Consider the following 24,220-nt stretch of genomic DNA (forward strand, 5'->3'; position numbering starts at 1 on the left):
ATTGATCATTTCTGCCCTGTCAATGTTGAGAATATCTAACATATTAGATTTAGTTTCAGATTCAGATGTCCCTAGTAATATATCAACCATGTTGAATATTGGAAGGCAGTGATGGGCATTTAGATTGACGATAGCACCTCCACATTTACATCGTTTCAACTTAATCGAAACATAAACCCATACAATAATATCTGCCGATTGAGGAGTATGACGACGTTGCCAAGTTTAGTCTAGTCGTCTCTAGACGTATAGTAGTAAGTGGAGGTTATCCGGCCGATCCCATATCGGGGACTCCAGCCTTGGAATTACTTAACGTACTGAAGCAACTTTTACCAGAGCAAACTCGGGTATTACCAGCCTAGAGTTGTGTCCTTCTTTTGTGATCTGCAATGATCTTTGCTCAAGTCCAGAATCAATCCTTTCAATGTTCCCTGGTATGTTATGGTGTAGACGTCGCCATAGCAACAACAAACACGTGACTGTATAGCGCGCCCGCGACGAAACCTCAAGACTGGGCTTTCTCCAAGATCAACAAAACAATCGACAACTTTGGAGGGGCCGCATTGATCCACGACTTCAATGTAGGTATTATCGCCATGGCGTCCCCGAATTCCATCCCAGCATACAACGAGCTGTACCGACAGCCAGCCCGACCGATGTCCCGATCCACGGTTTCACGCTCGGGTTCCAGACGGGTATCTCCATCAACACAGGCTCTGCCCAAACATTACTCTGGGGACAGCTCCGACGAAGAGGTCCCAGAACCTAAATTCAGCGCTTCTGTAAAAGCATTGCTGCATGGAGATGGATTAGGGTCTTCGCCTCATCTGCAAAAGGCACATATGTCGCACGAACCTCGAATTGAAACATCAAGACAGCAAAGCCGCTCACCCCGGAATTCGTCCCCACACGACTCATCTAATGGTAGCCCGGCTCCAAGAGTCGTTCGTATAGGGGCTATCTCGTCGAGTTCTCGGTTCTCACGCGAAAGCTCCCCACTATCAAATAGCCAGAGCGCAGAACCAGAGCACCACAGCCGCCCCAATAATGATTTTATCACTCCCGCCCCACGCCAACGCAGTGTTCGTATCAATGTTTCGCGCAGCAACACACGATCCCCTGCCTCTGTCTCTCCTTCAGGAAAGCGCTCGTCGGAACGCAATTCGGGTGAAGAGTATGGTAGTGCAGAGCGCTCGGACAGTGATCGGAAATCGCAATACGATGACGATCCAGCGTTGCGATATGGCCTTTCTTCCGGATTGCGGGGCCGCGGCGGCGAAGAAATCGCTCCGCACAGCTCACTGCGTGTCAAGCGGGTTGGTCGACTTGCTGGAACTTTCTTGAACGGTCCTGCTCGGAGGGGCGTGCTACGACGTCAGAGCGAGGAAAGCAACGAGGAAAACCACCAATACCTCTCGGCTGACGGTGTCCGGGAGGACGTCGAAGGAGAAGAGGAGAATGCCGAATACCGACCTCGCAATCCAGCAAAACCTTCATCCCCCAAGGTGTCATGGGTCGACCCAAGCCCTCCTCTCGTTCGTGAATCCAATCGAGAATATCCCCTCCGCCCTGCTGAGGTTGAAGGTCCGTTTTCGAGGTCATCTTCGCCAAAATCATACGGCTCAAAGTCAACCCCCGCTTCATCAGAAATGTCTTCCAAATCCTCGATTGCGAAGGATCAACCTGTATTCAAGGTTCCTTCAATACCGGCTTTGCCATCGGTCCGTGACCAAGAGAATGAACCACCACCAACTTTCCGACGGACAAAGCCCCAGGGGTTGAATGTGTTGGATAAACCTGAAAAATATAATGTTGTTTACGATACCGAGAAGAAAGATGTAGCGGAGACCCCAGCAACCAACTCTGCACGAAAGATACTTGCCACGAGGAGCAACAACACCCCTCATAGGGCCGCTCCTCCTCCTCCGAAAATGTCAGTCCTGGAGACTGCTACTTCCACGGGAGGCGCATCGACATCACAATCACGAAAAAAGAAGAGTCAGGTCGCGATTAATGGCAAGCATTTCACTCGACTCGATTGCATTGGTCGAGGTGGCAGCTCGCGTGTCTATCGAGTGATGGCAGAGAATTACAAGATCTTCGCTCTCAAGCGTGTCAACCTTGAAGATGTCGATCCAGTGACTCTGACTGGATACAAGGGTGAAATCGACTTGTTGAAAAAGTTGGAGAATGTGGACCGTGTGGTGCGCTTGTTTGACTGGGAGCTGAACAATGACAAACATGCTCTTAGTGTGCTTATGGAGATTGGAGAGTCTGATCTTGAAAAGATTCTCACATACCGTTTGAACGCCGAAGATGCTGTTTTTGATATCAACTTTACCCGATTTTATTGGAAGGAGATGCTCGAGTGTGTCCAAGCTGTCCACGAGTACAACATCGTCCACTCAGATTTGAAGCCGGCCAACTTCCTCATGGTTCAAGGCCGGCTGAAGCTCATCGACTTTGGAATTGCAAATGCGATCCAAGATAACACGGTCAACGTTCACCGTGAACAGCAAGTCGGCACACCCAATTACATGTCCCCCGAAGCATTAGTTGATTCCAACGTGTCCCTCGGTCTACCCGCAAGTGTTGGAAAAGTTATGAAATTAGGAAAACCCAGCGATGTCTGGAGTTTGGGTTGTATTCTGTACAAGATGGTCTATGGACAACCACCATTCGCCAAGATCGCCAAATATTATGAACGCATCATGGCTATCCCCAACCCCCGTGTACAAATCGATTTCCCGGCCTTCGGCGTCGGTGGCGTTCCAGTGCCCCCTGGCCTTGTGAGGACTCTCAAGCGCTGTTTGCAGCGTGACCAGACTCTCCGACTAACTATTGAGGAAATGCTTGGTCCACGCGATCCATTCTTGCACCCCGATGCCCAACTCGAGGGTGCTGTTCCAGTCACCCAGGATATGCTTGGCCGTATTCTGGTCAACGTCGTCAACCACTGCAAGGCCCGCGGTGTACCCAGAGAAGAGGAGCTGGCTGCATGGCCCGCAGGCTTCTTTGCAAAAATAAAAGCAGCCCTCGAAGAAGAAAATGCATGACAACACCCAACCACTCTTTTCACTTTATTTCTTTTGTCTTGACTGCCCTATCGGCATTTCTCATGTTTCCTTGGTTAGAACGACCTAATGACTGGTGTTGGATGCGTTAATTCTTTTCTCTCTTGGTCTGCTTGGTTAATTTGCGAGATATCTGACTGTCTGTGTTTCTTTGCATTGTCTCTTTCTCTTCTTTCTGCATCATCCTTCGGGGTGTTTGTCCGACCCAGCCTTGTGGTGGGTATTTCTTGACGAATCTCGGTTTCAGCACAGCGTGTGGATTTTCATTCCTGTACATGATTTCATTAGCCTTTTCATCTTTTCTCTTGCATCCGGATGGATACTGTTTGAGTGTCAGCGTTCTTGGAGTGGTAATAACTCCCCATTTGGCTAAGATGTTTAATTGACAACATTTGCCTATCTTCATCTTCATTACTTGGATACTGCATGTTTCTTATTCTGTGAGCTACTTGGGAATTGGATCAAGTCTTTGACCCATGATCTTATGATTTCTTACAATGGAGATCCTGCTTGTCTTCATAAAATCATAGTTTATAAATGCCTGACTATCTAAAAACTAGCTATGTCCATTCAGAAGCCAAACATGCGGAATACTTTTCGTTTGAAATCAATGGACTTGACTTTGCGCCATTAACACCGCCCAAGAATAGAACAGTCTTGATAGACCGTATGTATCAAGAAAGGGAAATATAGAACTGCCTGAGCATGGTATTGAAGACAGGCGGTTGCCTGCCGGGAATGTAGAGGAAGTGCTTGTGGTCAATTTAGACGAGGAGGACACTATTGCAGGTTAGTTTGAGATATAAAATAAACATTAGGAATGATCGAAGCAACTCACGCATTAACACAACCATCGTTCTCAGGGGTGTTGGTAATTTGGGCCCATTTACCCCAGACAACCTTACCGGAAGTGGTAACGAGACCCAACTCGGAGACGTTGACCTCAATGATTGTTCCCTTGGTCAAGACACCCAGCTGGGTATAAAGAGGGTTCTGGGGGTTCTTCTTGACGGACAGGATGGGGAGTTGCACGGTGACAGCCAGCTCGGGACTGAAGAAGAAAAGTCAATATACCATATCCAACCAAAATAAACCGGAGGGTGAGCATTCTGCCCCCAAAGATAGAACATACTGTGTGACATTACACTTCTTGTAACGCAGACCCATGGGACGAATGAACCGCTCGTACTTGACGGGACGACGGGTGAAGTCGCTACCAACGAAAGTAGGCTTGGTGATCATACGCTTCCAGGCCTTCTTGTGGGTCTTCTTTCCGGTGTTGATAACCTTGAACATCTCCTCCTCGCTAATACCCTTGACCTTAGGCAGGGGAACAGCAAACTTAGCAGCCTTCTCGTTACGCTTGTTCTTGATAGCACTGGAAAGGGCCTTGGCGTTGGTCTCCTGCGAGCGATCGAGCAGGTACTGGGGAAGAGGAGTCTTGGAAGGCTCGTCGGGTGCGGCGGACTTGACGTTCTTCTCCTCCTGGGCCCTGATGCGCTTCTTCATTTGAATCTTCTCCTTGTGGCGATTCTGCTGGTACAGCTTGGCCCGCAGACCACGCAGGTTCTGGGCATCGTGGGACGCCTTGTGTCCCTCACGAGCCTGGCGCTTGCGCATGCGCTCATCGTGATCGAGGCGCTTGCCGTGCTGCTTCTGCCAGCGCTCGATATACCTAGTGGGAAAATGTCAGTTGGAGATCAGGCGGTGGCTGGCGGGGAGTGACGAACTCGTTCTGAGGCTGTAGGTAGAAAAAAAAGTTAGTAAATTGGTGGAATTGGACATTGAGAGGTCGGAAAATCATTAGGAGCTTACCATGATGAACGACGAATGAACAACACGAGGTGAATGGGAGATGAAGTTCTTGCCCTGAAGATCTAATCGAGACCGAAAAAGTTGTGATGCGGGAAAAGATAGCGAGGCACGTGACGCTCCTTATCGGCAAGGTCGTTTCTCGACTTCTTCAGCTTGTACAGATTAAGAGAAGAAAGGCCGAAGCTGGTAGGTAATCAGACATAAAAAAGCAGTGCTTTGAAATTAGGATCTATAATTCACTATTATAAGATTAGTCTCTTCTCGCTGTAAATCTACATCTTCAAGTCAGATATAATATATCACGTGATACTACGGGTTACAAAGCGGCCATTTGTGCAAGTAGTGAATTTCTCTAGTTACGGGGAAGCCGCTCTTCTATCCCGAATATCAATCACCGCAAACCTCTTCCACTCTCGATCATTGAGCATTGGCAAGCGGTCAGTCAATATGTTCTCACGCTCTGCTCTGCGGAGCCTCGCCTCCGAACTGCGCTGGACTGCGCCGTCTACAATTTCATCCGCAGCTCCCCTGCAGCAACGAGCATGCCTTCACCAAAGTGCATCTTTGATGAATTCGCAACAACCTCAGAGCCAATCGGCTTCCAGCCATCCCGAATCACCTCTCAGCGCCACTCCCCGGGCGCAAGATACCCAACCAAAGACTCACCAGGGCGTCAAGGCCTCCACTTTCGACGAAAACATCATGACACCCCAAACACGCGCACACGTTCCCATTGCGAAACAACCCGTTGCCCCGACTTTCACCTCCCCTCTCGAAGTGACAAAATCTCTCATGTCACAGCTCCCCCACCTTGCCGGCCAGAAGCCACACTACGTCGTCGCTCAACTGCACGCACGACCATACCTCTTGACAGAAGGTGATCACATTCGGTTGCCCTTCCTCATGCCTAAGGTTAAGGCGGGTGATATTCTGCGATTCAACCGTGCTTCGGCACTTGGATCCCGCGACTTCACAATGAAGGGCTCACCAACTATCGACGAGCGTATCTACGAATGCCGGGTTCGTGTGACGGGTGTGGATGCGGAACCGCTGCGCATCAAGGAGAAGACGAAGCGGAGACAAAGGCACGTTAAGCAGGCCAAGAGCAAGCACCGCTATACGCTCATGCGTGTCATGGATGTGCGGGTGAAGACGCCGGATGAGTTGTTGGCGGAGGGCGCGGTAGTCGTGGAAGACTCAGAGGACAGCTCAGTAATTGAACCCCGGTCATAATTGGGTTGTTAGGTGTTTGGGAGAAGCTGTTTTCAGGCGAAAATGTGATGCCGGACCATGATCCGAGAGTGGTTCGAGGTGCTGGCAGTACTAGTCGAGATTTGGTCTGACCTTTGGGCTGTTGGTAATTGTCGTGCCGCGATGCATTGATATCTTTGCGGCATATTGTACAGATATATCGATTTGGGCTGTTCTCTGTATGCATTGTATTCTATAGTATTGAATTTTTTTCAGAAGATCTCTTCATTGCAATTGTGTAGGACGTCTTTACATAGGTTCTTCCCGAAGTCCTAGTGCTTGGGCTTGTTCGAGTCACCATCGCATGAACGCTGAGTTTCATTCAACAAACCCCAATATCTCATCCGCAATCTTCTCAGCAAATGCACACACAATAGATTAGGGATGACCTGGCGGCAGAAAGGGGAAACTGCTAGCATCGACGACTCTCAACTATACACATTGGCCTGGTTGTCAACCACAGCCATCCTGTCATTCTTGCGTCCCATCTTGCATGTTGCTGACGCATGGTACACAGTATCATACTCGGATAAACGAGCTCGAGAATCTGAGCGTCAGTGGAAACATTAAAGCCTGAGAAATACTCCTCCTGCTCGGCGACGCCTAGCTTAGCCAACTCCGCCCAAACCTGCCACTGAGGTTTCAAACACAGGCGCTATTAGTATAAAGCGCTTCATCCTACACCATGATCTCCTTTAACTGCAGTTTCTGTCGGCAAACTTCCAATGATTTTTGTTGCATCTCGGCATATAGATGGAATTCATCCGCCACACATGCCCCAAGGAGCCGCTGGAAACCATCGAGGTCCGGATCCGCGCTCATTATCAGTTGCTTGGACTGAGAGACACCACCCAAGTTGGAATTGAAAATTCCTCCCGCAGATAAAGGAAGGAAGTCTTCATATGTGATAGCCTCGTAACTCAGGATCTGCTTGTTGAGAAGATCCTGAAGTGAGATTGGAGGCAGTTGCTCCTCCGATAATACGCTTTCGTTAACCAACTGATCACTCATTGGTGTCAACCGATAGGTGAAATATCCCAATCTCAGGTCGTGAATCTCTGACAGACTATCGGGAAACTCTTTGAAGCGCTCTTCCAGTAGCGTGTCATAGGCCTTTCCTTTCAAGCCCTTCTTCGCGGCGTCTGCATTGACTCCGTTCAAGATTCGATCATAAAGCTGGCGTCCTTCTCGGGTCAAAGCGTAGCCTCGCTGTTCCACTTCACCAAATCGTGCTGTGTGGGAGCCCTTTACATAGGAACCAGACGGATCCCTGAAATAGACAGTTTCCTCCAGTGCCTTGAAGCTTGTCTGCCGCAGAAGAATTGGACACGATCGTTTTGGTGGTCCCTCGATACGGTCCTTGACAGGCATTCCATGATCCAACATCAATTGTTGTACAAGATCGATATCAATCGTTCGGGGCGTTAAGTGGTTGATATGGGAGCTGGGAAAAGAGACGACGTCCGCAATCAGAGGATGCTCAGCTTTGAGCTGCTCGTATTCTTCCAGGGTGACTGTTGCTTTCGAGTGCCACCGGAATGTCTCCAGACCATTACTGATCAGCTCTGTGCATTGATCCGGTGTCAAAAAGCCCTGGCTCTCTGCGATATTCAGCAGGGCAAGCAGTCTGGGCGTGAATATGTTTCTTTGCTCCAGCGCTTTCTGCGCTAGTTTCCGAGATTCTTCCGTCAACAGTTCCATCCGCAAGACTGTCGTAAACACGCGAAATGGGTTCTTATCGAGCGCCTCTTGAGTATTTGGTCGGAAGGCGGTAGCGTGCATGGGAAATCCAGCGAGGCTGAGGTCGTAGTAGCCCACTGGGTGCATGCCCATCACAGCAAACATGCGACGAATTGTAGCCAGCTCATGCGCTGTTCCTAGTCGGATGGCTCCATGTCTTTCAACCCGATGCCGGGCGGGCAAAATATCGTCTGGGTTTATACTGCAATCACCCTCGATATTCTGGCTGTTTTGGACAGTTTTCGCGTCTGCATCCCAGACTACATCGATTAGGTCGCCGTAGAGAGGGACTTCGCTCTTGTACATTTCCGAAAGCGCATGGCAGAAGCGCGATCGCAGAGTGTTCTCATCGAAGGCCATCTGGAAGGTTTGTTTGCAGGTATTGGAGGTTGATCGGACAATGAACGGTGAGGTATGAGGGCACGTATAAAATGGGCGGTAGAAATGTTTTAGGATTGAGTAGAAATTACGTACAAAACGTACTATTAAATAGGAGGAGACCACCCATTTTATATACCCCGGAAGTGCATTGACTCAAAGTTGATATGGACTCTCGCCATGTTTACCCGCTATCTGACGGCTTCCGTCGGGGAGATAAGTCAGATGGAATAAGTCTGGGTGTCATGTCCAGTTGAACTCGGCTTGTAACTTCTTGTAAGTTTATAGAAAGTTGGCATGTAGAGACCCTACCCCCTTCGGGTGTAGGTTCTCCACGGAAACTCTTTCTTAATGCAGGATGTACCTTTCGTTAGAGATTCACTTATAGAAGGTACATACGGTCAATCATCAGTTTCCATCACGCCGTGGAGACCCTTTACCTGAAGGCGGTAGGGTTTCTTGTCAAGGTGACAGGTATACATAGTCTTTGCCTAATAACTGCTCTGTACATGGGTTGAATGTGTTGATAGCAAAGTACATCAGGTATTTATCCGTCGGAAGATGCCTTCCGTCGGAACAGCATATGGTACTAGTAGTATATACTTTCTTTGGTTTATTCAAACATGTTATTTAATGAGTAAAAATCATAGACTTAACTATCTAGTATATTCTAAGAAATAAATAACAGAGGTAGAAAGCACCTGTCCTTATATAGATCATGGCTGTGTTCCTCCCAATGTATACCCCAGTAGTAGTGAGATCAAAACATAGAATTCCTTTTTTTAATTCCCTTTTTTTCTCAAGCAGACAATAACATCCAAATTCTTCCCCAGACCCCGCAACATCCCGCCATGAAAGGCGAAGAAGTTGAAGATTGGCGGTTGGTTCGGTAAAGGGATGTTCCACTTGGGCCAACACCTTCTTTCTCGTTAGATTAGGGGGAGATCACTGCCCAGGTGCTTCCCAAAGTACAGAAATCTCCTATAATAACCATGGACGTGCCTGAAGCCAAAGCACGATGGGCTTCCCAACGCCGTGTGCCGTGAGCCTCGCGGGCATGCGAAACCTGCCGTGCTCGGAAGACCAAGGTAGGAAATGAGTTCTCTTTCTTTTAGCTGAAAGTATACCAAGCGTGTCAAAAGAATAAAATCCTCCCAACCTACGTTCTTCCATAGCTTATTGCCTGGAATGATGAACTAGTATTCAATTGAAGCAAGCCCATTCCCGGTGAATAATACATTCTGCCACACAAGGGAAAGAAAATGTGTCTGATATCTTCGTGTATTATATGGAGACATCTACGTGTTATTCACGATGGGAATAGTGAGAAGGGTAAGGCTAAGAAGCCACAGGAACTCTAGAAAATACTGTCCGCTATCGCAACACTCAAGAGGCTGATAAGTGATGAGGCGAGGGAGGAGGAAGAGGAAAATGACAGCAAGAGTCATAATCGGTGAAGCTTATTTATACCAGTGGACTTTCTTCATATCCATGCATTAGATCTTTCAGGTGTCCCGGGTCTTTTTAGAGGTCCTTTTTTCACTAACTCACTTCCAATACTACTACGCACCCACAAACTGAACCAGCACAAACCAGAATGGGCAAAAGAGAGACCAGCCCCAAAGCAAAGCCTGAAACCAAGGCTTCACTGAAAGAAGCACTGAAGGGATTGACTAATTCGGACCTGGCCTGCGCCCCTAAAGACCAAGCCACCTACGAGAAACATAATGTAAGTTCAATTCGCTTTTTCCTTTATTCACGAATGCTTCGATTAACATTACCGACTGCTTCCTTTTCTAGGATCCCACCCAGAACTGGCCGGCAATCCAATTGAGGATGCCTTCAAAGCCAATGTTCCAGACAAGGGAATCCCCGCATTCCATCAGCTTCTTTCTATGGAGTTTGGCAAGCTCAAGAGCACTTAGGTTGTCAATCTGACGGAGGATGAGCAGCTTGGGGCGGTCTGCATTTCACCGCAGAGGTCATTGAAAGCTACAGCGAGCTGTGAGGCGTTCCGCTCGTTGCCTCTCCGGTTTCTTGGGACTGGAGCACAATGGGTTGAACTTCTGTGCCAATCTAGATATCGAGCCTGCTATCCCGCGGTTCGGCATCGGTTTGTTTAACACAGATGTATGGCAGCCAGACAGCCAAAGCGTGGGCCATGCGTGATTTCTTTTACAAGGAAGATCTCTTCTATTTCTAGGGGATCCAACATCGACCATGTCATTAATGACTTCAGAGTCTCCATGGGCGTACTCGGTTTCCATTTGCAGCCTCGCACATGGTCCAGAGAGTACCTCTCGACAAACCATTTATTCAGTCAGGAGACTATTCATCAAACGAGAATTATCTAAATTCCAAAGCTGAAACTGGCATCGCTGTCCGAGGAGATTACTACTACACTGCCTTCCTTGGATATATAGGGCCACCGCCATTATCAAAACAATAAAATCATAATTCATCATCCAATCTATGTACATAATTCCTGTCTAGAAGAATTGGCGAAAAGAAAACCCAAAAGCAAGCACGAAGCATAATCCGGTCCAATCCAGATATTCCAAAGCCAGGGTAATTCCGTCGTCACAAAGTGACAGGTTCCAGTCCGCTGCGGTGCAAAGCAGACTCGGTACATGGGGTACATGCACCCATAATCAATAATTCTAAATAAATCAAGCGCTTCATCAAAATCAAGAACAAATTTCCGAAAAACGCCGTTGCAGAAGGGGGGTCATGAGAAGACGTCAAGGAGGGCCAAAAGACCGGAAATGAGGTAGGATGCGAGGTCGGGGCGGGGTTGAGAAAAATATATGAAGCCAAGGTGAAGAGAAGAGATGTAAGAGAGGTGAACGTGATCACAGGGGCGCCATAGAGGCTTCCCCATCCTCCATATCACTAACAGACGTAGCTGGCGAGGCAAGGCCCGACATAACCGAGCTCGAAGCTCCCGTGCCGCCGGCATCCATCATAGCCTCATCGTAAGAGCCAAGCGCCGTAGTCGGCATGCGTGGGGGTGCATTCTTGCAAGATGACGCCATGAGTTCCGCGATCCCCGGCTTCGCGGGGACGTGCTTGTGTAGCGCGGTGGCATTATCCAGACTTTGTAGGGCAAAGCCCATGAATTCAGCGTTCTTGTGGCTGACACCTAGAGTCCAGCGGTATTCACACAGCCGGACGCGGTAGAAGTCTGCCTCCTCGTTTGTCGGGGCGGTGATGCGAAGGAGCATGCCGAAGGAGCCGATAAGGGAGAAGTTGGTGCGTGCGGAGGCGGGCCAGAAAGAGCGGAGGTGAGCAGGGCGGAGACGGTTGACAAAGTCCATTGCGGAGATCAGGCGAGTCTTTGCGGCAGAGCGGCAGATGTGCGCGAGATACTGGTCTGTGCCTTCGGCGAGGAGGGAGCGGACGATGCAGCGGTGTAGGGTTATTTCGGTGGCGAAGTAGGCGAGGTGAAGGGCACCGTTACGGGCGTGTTCGTCTGTTATTGTTTCGACGAGTTCGCCGGTTGAGGTTTCCATCTTGAGTGATGGTGGAAGGGAGGAGAACCAGTCCTTGAGCCGGATTTGGGCTGGTTTGGCCTTTTCTAATATCATGCGTGTACGCTGGTTTCCGGCGGCGGCGAACTCTTCAATGGCGTGCAATGTATAGAAACGGTCGAGAATGTCGGAGAGGATGGTTGTTAACGCGACCATGTGGCAGAAAAGAAGAGGGCCGTGGCCGACGGCGGTTTCATCGTGCGAGGAGTCAGTGCCGGAGGAAAAAGCATCCGAGAAGTCCTGCTCCACGAGATCCTTGACCGTCCAGTTGAAGGCGAAGATATGCGAAGGTCGGCCGTGCACTAGAGACGACCATTTATCCTGCATATACAGCGCCCACGCGAGGCGTTTCCGCAGGCCCTTCTCCCAGGTCTCCATACGCCAGTTCGTGCAGTCCTGGTGCAGACCCAGTTCGAAAGCGGCCGTGACCAGCTGACCATTTAAGGATGCCGTAGCTAGAGTCGACTTCTGTGTCAACAGGAGCCCTGCTTGGATGGTCGAGACACTGGGGAATTGCAAAGAATCCATCAGCAGCTTCAAGGCCGAAGCCTCCAGTCGTGCGGCATCAGGTTTGCGCGCAGTTTGCGAGGTGGCACCGACGTCGACGAACTTCAAGGTCAAGACGTAGACTGCGGCAAGTAGTAGCGGTGAGAGGCCACGGCGCTCACGGTATGATTGGCGGAAGACTTCCTCTATCAAAATCGGGAACGAGGGATGTACATGGTCGAAGAACTTTTCAATCAGTGTTGAGCCGTAGGGAGCGACCATGCTCTCAATAGCATCGAGTGACACGGCCGAGTCACTAGGCACGGTGTCGACAACACGCATGAAGGTACCGTCGTCGGCACATCTCCGCACGCGTGAGTTCGAGACTGTGCATTCGTCGTATTGGTCAAGCGGAAGATAATCCAGCAATGTTGGCTCCAACTCGGTGGTCATGCCAATATGCTGGGTTGACTGGTTAAAGAACCCGGGGCGAATCATGTTCACTGCTAGCGAGTGAGACTCGGTCTCCGGGATAGAATGTGCCGATTGTACTGTAGAGGGTCTGGGAATTGTTAGGGCACAAGTTCTCTCTATATATGGAGCTGAAGTATATCCCCAGGTTGGAATTCCATACCGCTTAATTCCTTCTGTGGGCTCCTGCCCTTCGTCCAATTTCCTCTTCTTAGATGGAACCTCGGACTGGGCTGTAAGGGTGAAGGTACACTCCTGGCGATGAAAGTCGCATGAATAGCATTTATTGACCATTTCGTTCATGGCACACCTGCTCTTTCTGTGGAGACAAGCGTCACAGCTAGCTCCATTCCGTACGCGGGGAAGGGCCGAGTTGATAGAGATGGGGGATGGAGAGAGCGCTGGGGTCGAGCCCGTCTTTCGGCGGAGATCAGGGGAATGGGCTTGGGAAAAGCCCGAGGGCTGGATAGTGATAACGGTAGCCATGTGGACCGGAACTCTGGAGGCAAGGTAATCGGGCAAATAGGAATGGAGATAGAAGAGGTGATAGGGTCTTCGCGGAGTGTACTCCAGACGTGTAGCTCCGCAATCTAAGATCTAGCGTCAAGATCTCTTTTCTGAGTATACCGAGTCAGTCATTGGATGATATCATGATAAGAGAGACACATACCCTTATCAGAAAAGAAAAAAAAAGTTGGTTATCTCCGAAATAAGTTCACGATAATCCAAAGCCGGCACCGGAGATCGAAAACAGAGGTATATCAGGCAGACGAACCTGCAAGTGACTGCAGCAGGATGAGATGCCGAATAGTTCGCTCCGTCATTCCTACCCGTTAAAGATCTGGGGAATCAAGGGAGGAAAAGAGAAGAAAAGAAAGAGCATTGAAGATATGATGACATCTACGATCGAATAGGTAATATAAACTATAGAAATACCGAAAATTGTTCCTCTTTCCCGAGTACCAGACGATCAGCTTTTTCCTCTCGTAACAAAAACCCCATTCAAGTTAAGCAAGTGACTGACAATTATGACACTTTAATTGTCAAAGATAAGCTGTCCCTTGCTGATTGGTTCTGAAACCAAACATTGCATTACGTACTGAATATGCTTAGGTCATCATTTTCTTAGTTCTTACAGAAGGGGGTGGGGATAACTAGGTATAGATCAAATAGTTAGATAATAAGAACCTTAGAATGACTCGATCGGATTTTAAAAAATAATAAAAAATACTCTAAAAATATTTAAATCTCCCCTTTTTCCTTGTCCCGTTCCCCAGGGATTGTCTTCCTGCATGAGATGGCTTTCTGACTGGTCGAGTGAGAGTTGTACAAGGATCTCCCGGGCCAATCATCACCCAGTGATAACGGCTTTCCACCCGACCAATCATAGTCTGTCCCATACTAAAGTCGCAGTAGTGCCCGAGAAACTCTGCAATCAAAAACTGTGGGGTGAACGTAATGTGGAGGGAAAAGCCTAAGAGCCTATATGTACTCTATACAGTCTATGCACTCTATGCATCTCAAGTACTTGTTTGTACCTAACTCGCTGTGCCCTCTGACCGCTGTGCAATCTAATATGTAATACATTGCTCAAACAGGATGTTTTAGCCTAATGATAGTCGGAGTGGAACGTCCCGGAGTCAAGGATGCGTTCCCCGGCACATGCTAAACTGCTACTTCGGTGGCAAACGGAAGAGCACGGACTTGGCCAAACTGATGCCCAGGGTATGTCATAAGAAATGAGCTGCAATGGTTGGCCCGGGGAGGTTTCTATTATGAATCACCAATTCCCCCATATGTACCTATGGTATGTTAATCCAAGGTTGAAATCCGTTGCACATGTGAGGATCGTCGCTTGGAAATCCTGCCCAAACTAACAAAATAACGCCTTCAAAACTCCATGCTCCTAAAATGAGGCATCCACGGTGAAAATGCGATCGGCTTCTGGCGTATGTTTTTATTCGGTGAAGTTGCGCAGCTTGGTCAGCTCATCCAGCAATTCTTGCAAGTCTCCATCGGAGATCTTGTTCTGAAGACTCGGAATCAGAGACTTGGCCTCTTCGGCATTGTCACAACACAAACTACCTGTTCAGAGGAAGACCCCAGTCAGTAAATCTGAGTTTACCATGTCTTGGCCGATGGGAGGGGCAGTGCAAATCAAAACTCACCCAGCTGCGACCGCTCAAACATCTCCAGCTCGGTGTGAGAGTTCAGAAGGCGTTCGACTGCCTTAATGTTCTCCTCGTCCTTGAACCGGGCAAAGACATCCAGGTAATCCAACGTCTTGGTCAAGTTTCTGTAAAAAACATTACAGATAAGCATTCGATCTCAACATCGGATGATCTGTGGTCCACTTACTCCGGCTCTTCATATTTGTTACCCCCGCGTCGCTTGTTCTCCAACACCTTGTGGATAACGAGTCGTGCTTCGGAAAGTGAGAGTGTATGAGTGTGTTGGTCAGCGCCCAGCTTGAGCGTGGAGGCGGCTTCGAGCTCGCCTTGCGGCAGCGCACGCTTGCGGTGCGTAGGTGGGGGCAGTTGGACGCTCATTGTGCGATTTGAAGGGCGAGATTTCGTAGGTTCGGGTATGCAGCCTAATGCGTCTGGATCGAATGGATTGGTGAAAATAACTTGCTCGAAGCTACTTCGTCGATGCCGTGTATCTGCTGTAAAGAAGACGAGGTGACTTGTTTGGCGCGAGGTTGATATCTGCAGTTTCAATTCCGGCATTTCAGGGCGGTGACGCCGTTACCGCCTCTTCCTCGAGAACTACAACAATGAAATCCGATGGGAAACTAAAATCATTGTACTTATTTTTTTATTACTACTAATACTATGATAGCTGTTGTTTCTTGGAATACCAGTGTCTCGTTTTTGTTCATTGAGCAAGTCCTAAACGCTTCATATATAGCTATGCAACAACTCTATACCTTCCGAAAAGCGACCTCCCGCGGCAGACGGAAGCTAGCACAGAACATCTGCTTCTTAGGACTAACCAGCCTCACATTGTGAATAGCGAGTTCCACTTCCTGGTTACCCTTGCCTCCCACACAGTCATCGACAGTGATCTTGTGCCCGATACGCTCAGAGATTCTCTCGCAGATATCGATGTGATCATCCACCTCGTTATCTGAGTGTCCCGAGAAACAGTAAACGTGGACCATGGGCAGTTTTTGTTCCGTGTTGGGCGCGAATATTTGTTCCTCGCCAGCATAGAGCCCGGGGAAGGCATCGAGGAATTCAATGGCCGTAGCAGGCAGGTTCATAACATAGTGATTAACAATGGTAGGACGGGTGTATTTCTTCGGCGCGGGTAGCGGGGCCCCGTTGCCTTGCGCAACCTTACGCTGCTTCTCTCTGCCCACCTTGGGGTGGATGGTAACGGTAAGAGGCTTTGCGTTCAACAACAACCGACCCGAGGAACGGATAAACTCGCGACCATCCTGGTTGAAAGGAGTAACGAAATCTTGCACCTTATTACGGGAGATAGCATCTTGCATAACCTCAAATCCGTGCGGGTTGAGATCGTTGGCCCAGACGAAAATCTTCTTCCGGCCTGCTGGCACGGCGAAGGGACCGACGCCGGCCATCACGTCGCAGACCATTTCGCTGGGCTCGAACTTCTCGACCAGGCGGCGATGCTCGGTCTCCAGGCGGCTGTTCCAGTATACACGGGCATAGTCGAACCGGAATTCACAGTCCTGCTCGTGCTGGATGACATTAAGGTCATTCTCGCCGGTCAGCAGTTCGAATGGGAAGGTGCGGAACTGGCTGTGTGAGCCGACATCTTCGGTTTTATTGATGACGGTGCGGACGGTCGGGTTCTTGTCCATAAGAACCTCGGCAAGTATGTGCTTATATGGCAAGTATTGGGCGCGGAGATTTAAATGCACTGTTTCGTCAGTATTGGGTTTATAGCCAGTGACTCAGACGAACATACAGACATGCCCCACCTGAGTGAAGCCCTGAGGGATCTCTTCCATCAATTCCTCGGGTAGGATTGACGAGATGATCTCAGCTATAAGAATTAACAGTTAGCATGGAATACTTAGCTGAGGAGAAAACATGATGGCAAGCATACCGTATGACCAATGGTCGTATTCCAATACCAATTCGTAAGGCCCCAAGGTGACCGTTCCCTTATTTATGAGCTCGTTGATAGTAGGCGACCATGTTGCCTTATCTATAAACTTCGATTAGAAACTATCCATCAATGTTACGGCCAATCCAAGCCCAATAAACATACCATCAAGCTTCAGGTCTTCGCGCAACAACATGGCCTTCCACATCTTGCCATCTTGATCCTTCACCTCACGGATAGGGCTAATGCGTGGCAAGAGCAGGATGTCGCGGCTCTTGACCAAATCCTTCCGCACGTTCGAAATATCGCTTGTTTTAAAAACCCGGGCGACGGAGAGGGGCACGTTTCTTCGGAAAAATGACCGGTCGAGGGTGCGCATGGCACGGTTCACAGGGGGTCGGAACATGGCAGGGGTCTCGTGGAGAGTAGCCTGCTTGGAAGCTTCATCTGTCGGTTTCATTGGAGATAGGGAGTGTTTGGTTTTGGCCTGTTAGGTATTGTCTCCTTGTTCAAAGCTCAAGGCGCATTGCGGCGCGATAATTTATTTCTTATCGGCCACGTGACGTCTTTATCTAGATCTATATCCTAAAGAGTACATGTGAAATGTAGAGTAATATGTCGGAATTGGTCTTAAATAATTATGGATATTGGTTTCTGATGATTAATTCAATGGACATCTGAGCAACTAGGGAGATGTGGCTCACTGAGTAGTATTTGGCTTTATTTCTCCCCTACGCCAAAGTACTTTATATCCAAGGATATCAACATTTGAACACTACATCTAAGATAGTCTAAAACGTGAGATCTTCCCTACACATCCGTATTTGGAATACCATTGCCACCACTCACCATTTGCCCTAAATCTCACAGAGCCGGGGGGCATTTCATCGTCGAGCGGTGCTAGGCCCAAATCTTGGGCTAAATCGGAAAATGATCAGATTATTCTTACTTCTTACTATATTGATAAAGCTCGTCATACTTTTTCACTGAGCATTCTGACTTCTTATATTGATAAAACATGTTCATGATTTCCCTGCTTTACAAAATGTTGAGACAATAGCACAATAATCGCAGATCGCAAAGCTATCATATCATCGTAACAGTTCGTGAGAGGGGTGGCCCACGCTGAGCCAAAAGTATACTGGACAACAGAGTTCCAATCTCTGAAATCAACACTGGTGGTGTCTGCTGCATGTGCAATCTGACTCCAAGGTTGCCTCCTCAATAGGGGTTCATGCCCTCAATAAGAGAACGATCCAGTTCCCTCTGGGCTTCCAGATTAGAAACACGGTCTTGCAGCTTCTTAATCTCTCCATCCTTCTGCTTTAATGCCAGCCGCGTCATATCCCGCCCACGGATAATCCCCTGCGTCTTCAACTCCTGCCGGTTAAGCAGCGAGACCACCTCGTCTCGCGCTTTGTTTGGCAAAACAACACTATGTTTTTCCAGAATATCGAGTAGACTCTTTGCTAGATCCGAGGTGTCGAACTTCGAGTCTGCAGAGAGGACATCTTTATACTTGCTGGGCGTGGGTGTCATGCATAATTCCGCAGACGAGGGAGGGAACATATCGGTGCGAGAGGAGCGCGATGAGAAAGGTGTCGCGGGTGTAGACCGGTCGTAGGAATAATTATCATTTGTGACTTCTGCCAATTTGCGCTTGCCGGGTGAGGTCACCGCGGAGGTGCGGGGGGTCTTGAACGGGGATTCCGGATGGAAGTTGGGTTGCGAGATGAAGCTCTCGGTCTGGCTGGAAGAGAGTGCCTTAACAAGCTCATCATTATCATCCGAGTCGTCATTCCAGCCAAACTCATCTGACGCTTCTGAGATCATTCTGGCCTTAGCTGTCTTGGGGGGCGACTTGAAGTTGCGTTGCGGGGTATCGATGAATCTGCGCTCAGTCTGTGGAGTAAGTAGCCCGTTGTTCATACGGCCTGGGGTGCGCCTTGTTGGGGTGAGCGCGATAGGGTCGAGTTCGGATCGAGAGTTGGCAAGAACGGCTGCTTGCTCACGCATTGTAGCGTCATCTGCCCACAGGAAGAAGCTGCATTTGATGTGTGAAGGCTGCGCGCAAGTCCAAACTATTTTTTAGGTCAGTCACTAACTCCATATAAAGATATTTCCCAAGCATCATCCTTGGAAGCAAGATTCGACATACACCATTTCCCAAAGTTTGGTCCCTGCTTCTTAGTTTCGCGACGGACGGCAACCGGCCGGCCTGGGCAATTACAACACCAAAGGCCATTCTTGAAGAGGCCACGTTTCAAAGGCGCCGTAGTTCCTGGTGAGCCTGGGTATTTCTGCGGGGACGACATTTTCGACAGTTATTTCCCCAGATGTTGTTCACAAAGGAAGATGAACGTGTTGTCGCCATGGAAACCTGCTTATCTTATCGAGACTCCACGAGGTCTTGGCACTTTTAAGACATTCTATGGAGTCTTCCCCAGGTGGATTATACCAGTGCTATGAATAGAATATAGCATACGGAGAATCATCCGAGACAATGTCGCCTATATTCATCCTGATCACAGATGACCTCATGTACTGTTGAGGCTGAAGTCGGATCTCCACACATCCAACGCCATTCTTATAAAGAAGCTTAACCCCACGTCGAGTCAATTCTTATATACATTCCTTTAACCACCCCCATGATCAACTACTCATACTTCGATACCCTTTTAAACGCCGCAAATGCATACACCATGCGTGGCCCCACAAGGACCCCTCTCAACCCTCCCTAAAGAACTATATTTCGCAATATCCGATTTCCTCCCATCACCATCAGACCTAAATGCCTTCACATGCACCAACACAACAACCTATAACCTCCTAAACAACACCCTCTATAAGCGCGATGCAACCTCGCCAAACCCAAAATCCCTCTTCTGGGCCTCAACAACCGACACCCCCTCAACAGCCCTAAAATCCCTCTCCGCAGGCTTCGACATCCAATCAAAAACAGACACAGACCCGCGGCTAAAAGGCTGCACCCCAATCATGCTAGCCGCTTTACACAATAGCATCGCGGTACTCAAACTGCTTCTGCTAGATGACGAAGCAAACCCAAACACCCTCGACAGAAAATGGATCCGCCCGCCGCTGTCCTGGGCCGTCAAAGAGGGCCACTCAGCCATAGTGCAGACCTTGTTGAATGATGACCGTACAGACGTCAACTTGCAAGATAAGACGGGTGATACCGCACTTATGATTGCCGTCAACCACCAACCCAAGATGATGACGCTACTTCTCTGTAGCGGACGGGCGGATCCGCGCGTGCCAAATCGGCAGGGATGGACGCCACTCAGCCGTGCTGCGCGCGAAGCAGATGGGGATGTGGGCTTGCTGCTTGCCAACCATTTGCGGCTGATTCTGGAGGGGGACGATGGCGCTGTGCATTGCCAGCATGTGTTTTTCTATGCGGCTATCATGGGGCATGTTGATATTGTGCGGTATTTAGTGAAGTATTTGGGGGACAAGCTTGATCCCAACGCCGAGGGACAGCAGTATGGGCGGGGAGCCTTTTCAATTGCGGCTTCGGCGGAACGGGTGGATGTTGTGCAGTTTTTACTAGAGTGGGAGGTTACGGATCCTAATTTGCAGACGCATTGGAAGAGACAGACACCTTTGTTCGTCGCTGCAGAGAATGGGCACGAGGAGATCGTGGGGTTGTTGGTTGGATGTGAAAGGGTTGGGCTGGAGATTGCTGATATGCATGGGACTACGCCGTTGGGGGTTGCGACGGAAAGAAACCATGGAGGGATTGTTAGGAGGTTGTTGACTGGGTCTAGGCGGGCTGATCCGAATGCTCGTGATGAGAACGGTCAGACACCGCTGTTTAATGCTGCGTTTCACGGTCACATAGGTGTTTTGGAGCTACTTCTCGAGGCGCATGGAATTGATCCACAGTTGGGTGATACCGATGGGAAGACGCCGTTAGAGGTGGCATCGGAGAATGGCAATCAGCAGGTAGTGGAGGCGCTGCAGAGATACATAGACAGCCTATTATGAATATTCTGGTCTCAATTATCATGGCCCATCTAGCGTGCGGTCCCTATCATATGCTATATCTATCTAGTTCCCAAACCTCGGCACAGCCATGAGCGAGACAGCAAGTAGAAGCAAGCGAGCAATGGATCGGTGTAAGGACAAAAAAATCAGATAGTGGGAATCAAACGGGAGAAGCCATATCTATGGCGGTATCACGAATGTAGCAAAACAATTCTAATATCAGCATCTAATCAGCAAGCACATGCCGCAACATGATACCAAACGGATCAGCAAGCTTGAGAATCTCCGTAACCTCGGGCTTGACGGGTTCACCCGCGGTACGGCGAAGTTGGTCCTGCTTCTTTGTCCGCCGGCGGCGCTCTACGGCGATTGGATCGTCCATGTTCTCATCTCCAGAGTCTTCATCAGAGGCATCAGAGGCTTCATCTGAGATAGTGAGGTCCTCCAGATCAGCCTGTAAACCCGGTGTTAGCCTTAAAATCCAAATCCATTTTTGAAGTCGAGTGGGTGGGGGGAAAACATACCTCGTCAAGACCGAAATCACTACCCTTGAAAGCTATAGCCCCTGGAATAGTCTCCCCAGATGTACCTTCAGCAGCCATCTTCTGGCGAGTCTTGTTCAGATGCCAGCGTTTCCGGTCTTCTTGCCACTTGATAAGCTGATTGATTTCCGTGAGCGCAAGGTCTTTGTCGATCTGGCCAACTCCAACAGCTCCTTGGAACAAAGCATTGATGTCCATTTTGCCTCCGGCGGGGCCGTTGCGCAGGAAATCGAGAATCTCCTCGATCCAACCCATTAGAGACTGGAATAGGCCGTTATCGTGCTGGTGCACTTCGTGGATGAACTTGTAGAAGTTGGCCTCGTGGCGAGCACACAGGTCGATGAAGGCCTGCACTGTTTGGTTCGGATCGGCAGAGGCATCCTGGCGCTGGGCACTCTCAATGACACTGATAGCATCGTCGGCAAATAGAGCAAAGTCCGTAATGCTGTTGTATACGTTGGCAGATTTGTAAACTCGGACGAGCGGCTCGTAGAAGATAGTGAACAGATCGCGGAAGAGCTGCAGTGTGACTGGCTCTTCAACAATGCCCAGCATCATCGCCTTGTCGCGCTGGCGGGTGTAGAGCTTCAGAAGCTGCTTCATGTGAGCGAACCATTGGGCGCCCTGTTGCATTTCCAGGTCTACGTTCTCCACGGCATAGTTCCAAGCCACGTAGCCGTTGAACACCTTGCCAATCTGTTCCGGTGTGAGTTCTGGTGACAGTAGTTCGGAGCGAAGGATGGCCACAATAATGTCGACATCGTCGGCGACAGCCTCTGCTCGGATCTCATTCTTGATGTCTTCCTCGGCATCCGCGAAGCTCTTGAGTTTCTGAGTAAGGACAGTATCTTCAACCTTCGAAGCTAGAGATTCAATTGATTTTTGGAAATCTTTGATGCTTTCGTTTAGTGTCAATGAGAAGATGCGTTGCAAAAGTGACCGTGAGCCGAAGGGCTGGGCCATGAAAAGGTCTAGAACACCAGACATGACTGCAGCAGGGTTAGCGATGCGAATCACATTCTTCATTAGCGTGTAAGGAACCAGGCCGTGGATTCTCTTCGCTTGTGAAAACAGTTCAGGGGAGTTATCCTCGGCAAGGAACAGATGGTATATTGTTGCAGCAACCCTATTCAACGTTAGTATGGCGAAACACTCAGGAAATCAAACAACATACTCGATGCGGAGCCACTCAGCAAATTTCTGATATTGCGGGCTGAGGTCTGCAATTGTGGGCTTCTCCCGGATCTCGGCGAATAGCTTTGTCAATCCATCTGAAATCCAAGTGAGATTAGCAAACCATGTTATGCTGGAAGGAGCTCGCGACTTACTGCTCTCCACAATATCCCGCCGGAACCGCTCCATGTACACGTCCAGCTCCGCCGCCCGTTGCCTAGCAATCTCATAGAATCTCTTTTGTTCCTCAATCCTCACAGCATCCATGTTTTTCCGTTTCTGGACATCAATCAACTCTTCCTCATTCAACTCGATGGGGCGACCAGTCAAGAATTCTTCCATGACCTTCGATTCGGCAATACGCTTGTTCTGCAATATAGTGCGCAGGAACGCGCGCAGCGACACACGCTGCTCCTCCCGGTACAGCACAGTCGCCCTCGACACGTCGCTCGTTGATGCACGTGGTGACTTCGTTGATCGCATTGATCCTCGGGAGATCGATCGCCGAAGGTCCCCTGCGGAAAGAGTTGGTGCAGAGAGCCGATCCTCGGCAACACTCGCGTCCTGTGTGGACAGAGATGAAATTGACGAAGCGTCATCATCTGCACTAGCGCCCCACCAGCTCGAGGTGGAAGAAGACTTGTTCTTACGAGGAAGAGGAGGGAGTTGTTTTCCTGGCAGCTCGGTCCTCAGTCTCTTGTGAAGCTTGACAAACTCTCCATATCTCCTCCCAATATGAACCTCCTGTTTGTCGTGGTGACGAACTCGAATAATGAATTCCTACAAGAAGATGTTGTCAGCAAAAAAGCCCAGCTCCCAAAAGAAGGCGATTTTCCGAATTATGAAACTTACTGCATGTTGATGGTATCGCACTGTCCGCTTGACAGAGGTTGTCCGAACAGCGGCCACGTTCACATCCCAACCATTGATTGAATTACCCTCGGGCATATTAGCCAGCAGGCCCGACTCCTGAGCACCACGCTCGACAATCTCCATCTCCGAGAACTGAATGCGCTCTTCATATCCCGACGCGGTCGGCACACCCGAAACCATCATAAGCTCGACGAGCTTCTCGCATTTCCGAGCCAACTTGCGGCGCTTTGTCTCCTCCAGTCGATCCTCCGAAGACGAGACATGTTTATTGGCGAATGATTCCAAGAACTATATCTCCAGTTGTCAGTCACACTCTGTTCCTCCACGGTTTCCATTCAGGGAAGCGAAACACCCACGATTTGTAGCTTATCCTGCCAGAACTCCTTTTCGCGCGCTTGGTCGAGGAATGGGAAGTTTCGAACGTGGTGAACAAAAATATACCTCAGAATAGGTAGCTCCGAGTCGACCGGTGCGACCTCACCGAATTCCGATCTGAAGGGGGCGCCGAATCGCTGGAGCGCGGTAGGGGAATTTAGCTCGAAGATTTCACCACGGACTTCGCGGGCGATGAGCTCGCGCTTGAGGTCTGCGCAAATTATCTACATGTCAGCAACTGTAAAATCGGAATATGATCATCATATCCTCCAACTTACAGTGTTCCTGCTTGCCCGTCAAGACCTGGCCTGGTGGTGGGGTTGCAGCCGCATCTCCCTTACCGCTAGGGAATGCGGAATCAGGCGATTGTGTTTCCAGCATGTTGAGCGGTAATTCTCCTCACTTGAGAGGGAAGCTGAGTCCC

General features: G+C 49.4%; 11 protein-coding genes across 11 annotated transcripts; 4 read left to right on the forward strand and 7 right to left on the reverse strand.

Moving 5' to 3' along the window:
• Positions 1–596: 596 nt before the first annotated feature.
• N7471_008174 (serine/threonine/tyrosine protein kinase MPS1) lies at positions 597–3,056 on the forward strand (the record flags this gene model as incomplete). Its single annotated transcript, XM_057280893.1, has 1 exon — positions 597–3,056. The coding sequence occupies one exon, from the start codon at positions 597–599 to the stop codon at positions 3,054–3,056; it is 2,460 nt and encodes an 819-aa protein (XP_057135153.1).
• A 782-nt stretch (positions 3,057–3,838) lies between these two features.
• On the reverse strand, positions 3,839–4,892 carry N7471_008175 (rRNA-processing protein NSA2; the record flags this gene model as incomplete). The annotated part of the gene is made up of 5 exons (XM_057280894.1): positions 3,839–3,854; positions 3,913–4,125; positions 4,207–4,749; positions 4,805–4,815; positions 4,890–4,892. 5 exons carry the CDS (start codon positions 4,890–4,892, stop codon positions 3,839–3,841), a joined length of 786 nt encoding a protein of 261 aa, XP_057135154.1.
• A 444-nt stretch (positions 4,893–5,336) lies between these two features.
• On the forward strand, positions 5,337–6,122 carry N7471_008176 (mitochondrial 54S ribosomal protein bL21m; the record flags this gene model as incomplete). The annotated part of the gene is made up of 1 exon (XM_057280895.1): positions 5,337–6,122. The coding sequence occupies one exon, from the start codon at positions 5,337–5,339 to the stop codon at positions 6,120–6,122; it is 786 nt and encodes a 261-aa protein (XP_057135155.1).
• A 696-nt stretch (positions 6,123–6,818) lies between these two features.
• N7471_008177 (VOC family protein) lies at positions 6,819–8,240 on the reverse strand (the record flags this gene model as incomplete). Its single annotated transcript, XM_057280896.1, has 1 exon — positions 6,819–8,240. One exon carries the CDS (start codon positions 8,238–8,240, stop codon positions 6,819–6,821), a length of 1,422 nt encoding a protein of 473 aa, XP_057135156.1.
• A 1,615-nt stretch (positions 8,241–9,855) lies between these two features.
• On the forward strand, positions 9,856–10,183 carry N7471_008178 (uncharacterized protein; the record flags this gene model as incomplete). Its single annotated transcript, XM_057280897.1, has 2 exons — positions 9,856–9,991; positions 10,059–10,183. 2 exons carry the CDS (start codon positions 9,856–9,858, stop codon positions 10,181–10,183), a joined length of 261 nt encoding a protein of 86 aa, XP_057135157.1.
• Positions 10,184–11,110: 927 nt separating this feature from the next.
• On the reverse strand, positions 11,111–13,231 carry N7471_008179 (putative C6 transcription factor (OTam); the record flags this gene model as incomplete). Its single annotated transcript, XM_057280898.1, has 2 exons — positions 11,111–12,836; positions 12,909–13,231. The coding sequence occupies 2 exons, from the start codon at positions 13,229–13,231 to the stop codon at positions 11,111–11,113; spliced, it is 2,049 nt and encodes a 682-aa protein (XP_057135158.1).
• Positions 13,232–14,702: 1,471 nt separating this feature from the next.
• On the reverse strand, positions 14,703–15,294 carry N7471_008180 (DNA-directed RNA polymerase II subunit RPB4; the record flags this gene model as incomplete). The annotated part of the gene is made up of 3 exons (XM_057280899.1): positions 14,703–14,830; positions 14,914–15,041; positions 15,104–15,294. 3 exons carry the CDS (start codon positions 15,292–15,294, stop codon positions 14,703–14,705), a joined length of 447 nt encoding a protein of 148 aa, XP_057135159.1.
• A 310-nt stretch (positions 15,295–15,604) lies between these two features.
• Positions 15,605–17,321, reverse strand: trm5 (tRNA (guanine) methyltransferase). Its single transcript, XM_057280900.1, has 4 exons — positions 16,991–17,321; positions 16,826–16,927; positions 16,685–16,762; positions 15,605–16,636 (listed from the first exon to the last, which is right to left on the reverse strand). Exons 1-4 carry the CDS (start codon positions 17,283–17,285, stop codon positions 15,669–15,671), a joined length of 1,443 nt encoding a protein of 480 aa, XP_057135160.1. The 5' UTR covers positions 17,286–17,321; the 3' UTR covers positions 15,605–15,668.
• Positions 17,322–18,046: 725 nt separating this feature from the next.
• Positions 18,047–19,140, reverse strand: N7471_008182 (uncharacterized protein; the record flags this gene model as incomplete). The annotated part of the gene is made up of 2 exons (XM_057280901.1): positions 18,047–18,906; positions 18,984–19,140. 2 exons carry the CDS (start codon positions 19,138–19,140, stop codon positions 18,047–18,049), a joined length of 1,017 nt encoding a protein of 338 aa, XP_057135161.1.
• Positions 19,141–19,516: 376 nt separating this feature from the next.
• N7471_008183 (ankyrin repeat domain-containing protein) lies at positions 19,517–20,833 on the forward strand (the record flags this gene model as incomplete). Its single annotated transcript, XM_057280902.1, has 1 exon — positions 19,517–20,833. One exon carries the CDS (start codon positions 19,517–19,519, stop codon positions 20,831–20,833), a length of 1,317 nt encoding a protein of 438 aa, XP_057135162.1.
• A 226-nt stretch (positions 20,834–21,059) lies between these two features.
• N7471_008184 (PX domain-containing protein) lies at positions 21,060–24,177 on the reverse strand (the record flags this gene model as incomplete). The annotated part of the gene is made up of 7 exons (XM_057280903.1): positions 21,060–21,287; positions 21,358–22,501; positions 22,550–22,646; positions 22,704–23,328; positions 23,401–23,709; positions 23,778–24,007; positions 24,075–24,177. The coding sequence occupies 7 exons, from the start codon at positions 24,175–24,177 to the stop codon at positions 21,060–21,062; spliced, it is 2,736 nt and encodes a 911-aa protein (XP_057135163.1).
• Positions 24,178–24,220: the final 43 nt, after the last annotated feature.

This window comes from Penicillium samsonianum (genome assembly GCF_028829775.1).
Source record: "Penicillium samsonianum strain IBT 33392 chromosome Unknown utg000004l_segment0_segment0, whole genome shotgun sequence".
Lineage (NCBI taxonomy): Eukaryota > Fungi > Ascomycota > Eurotiomycetes > Eurotiales > Aspergillaceae > Penicillium > Penicillium samsonianum.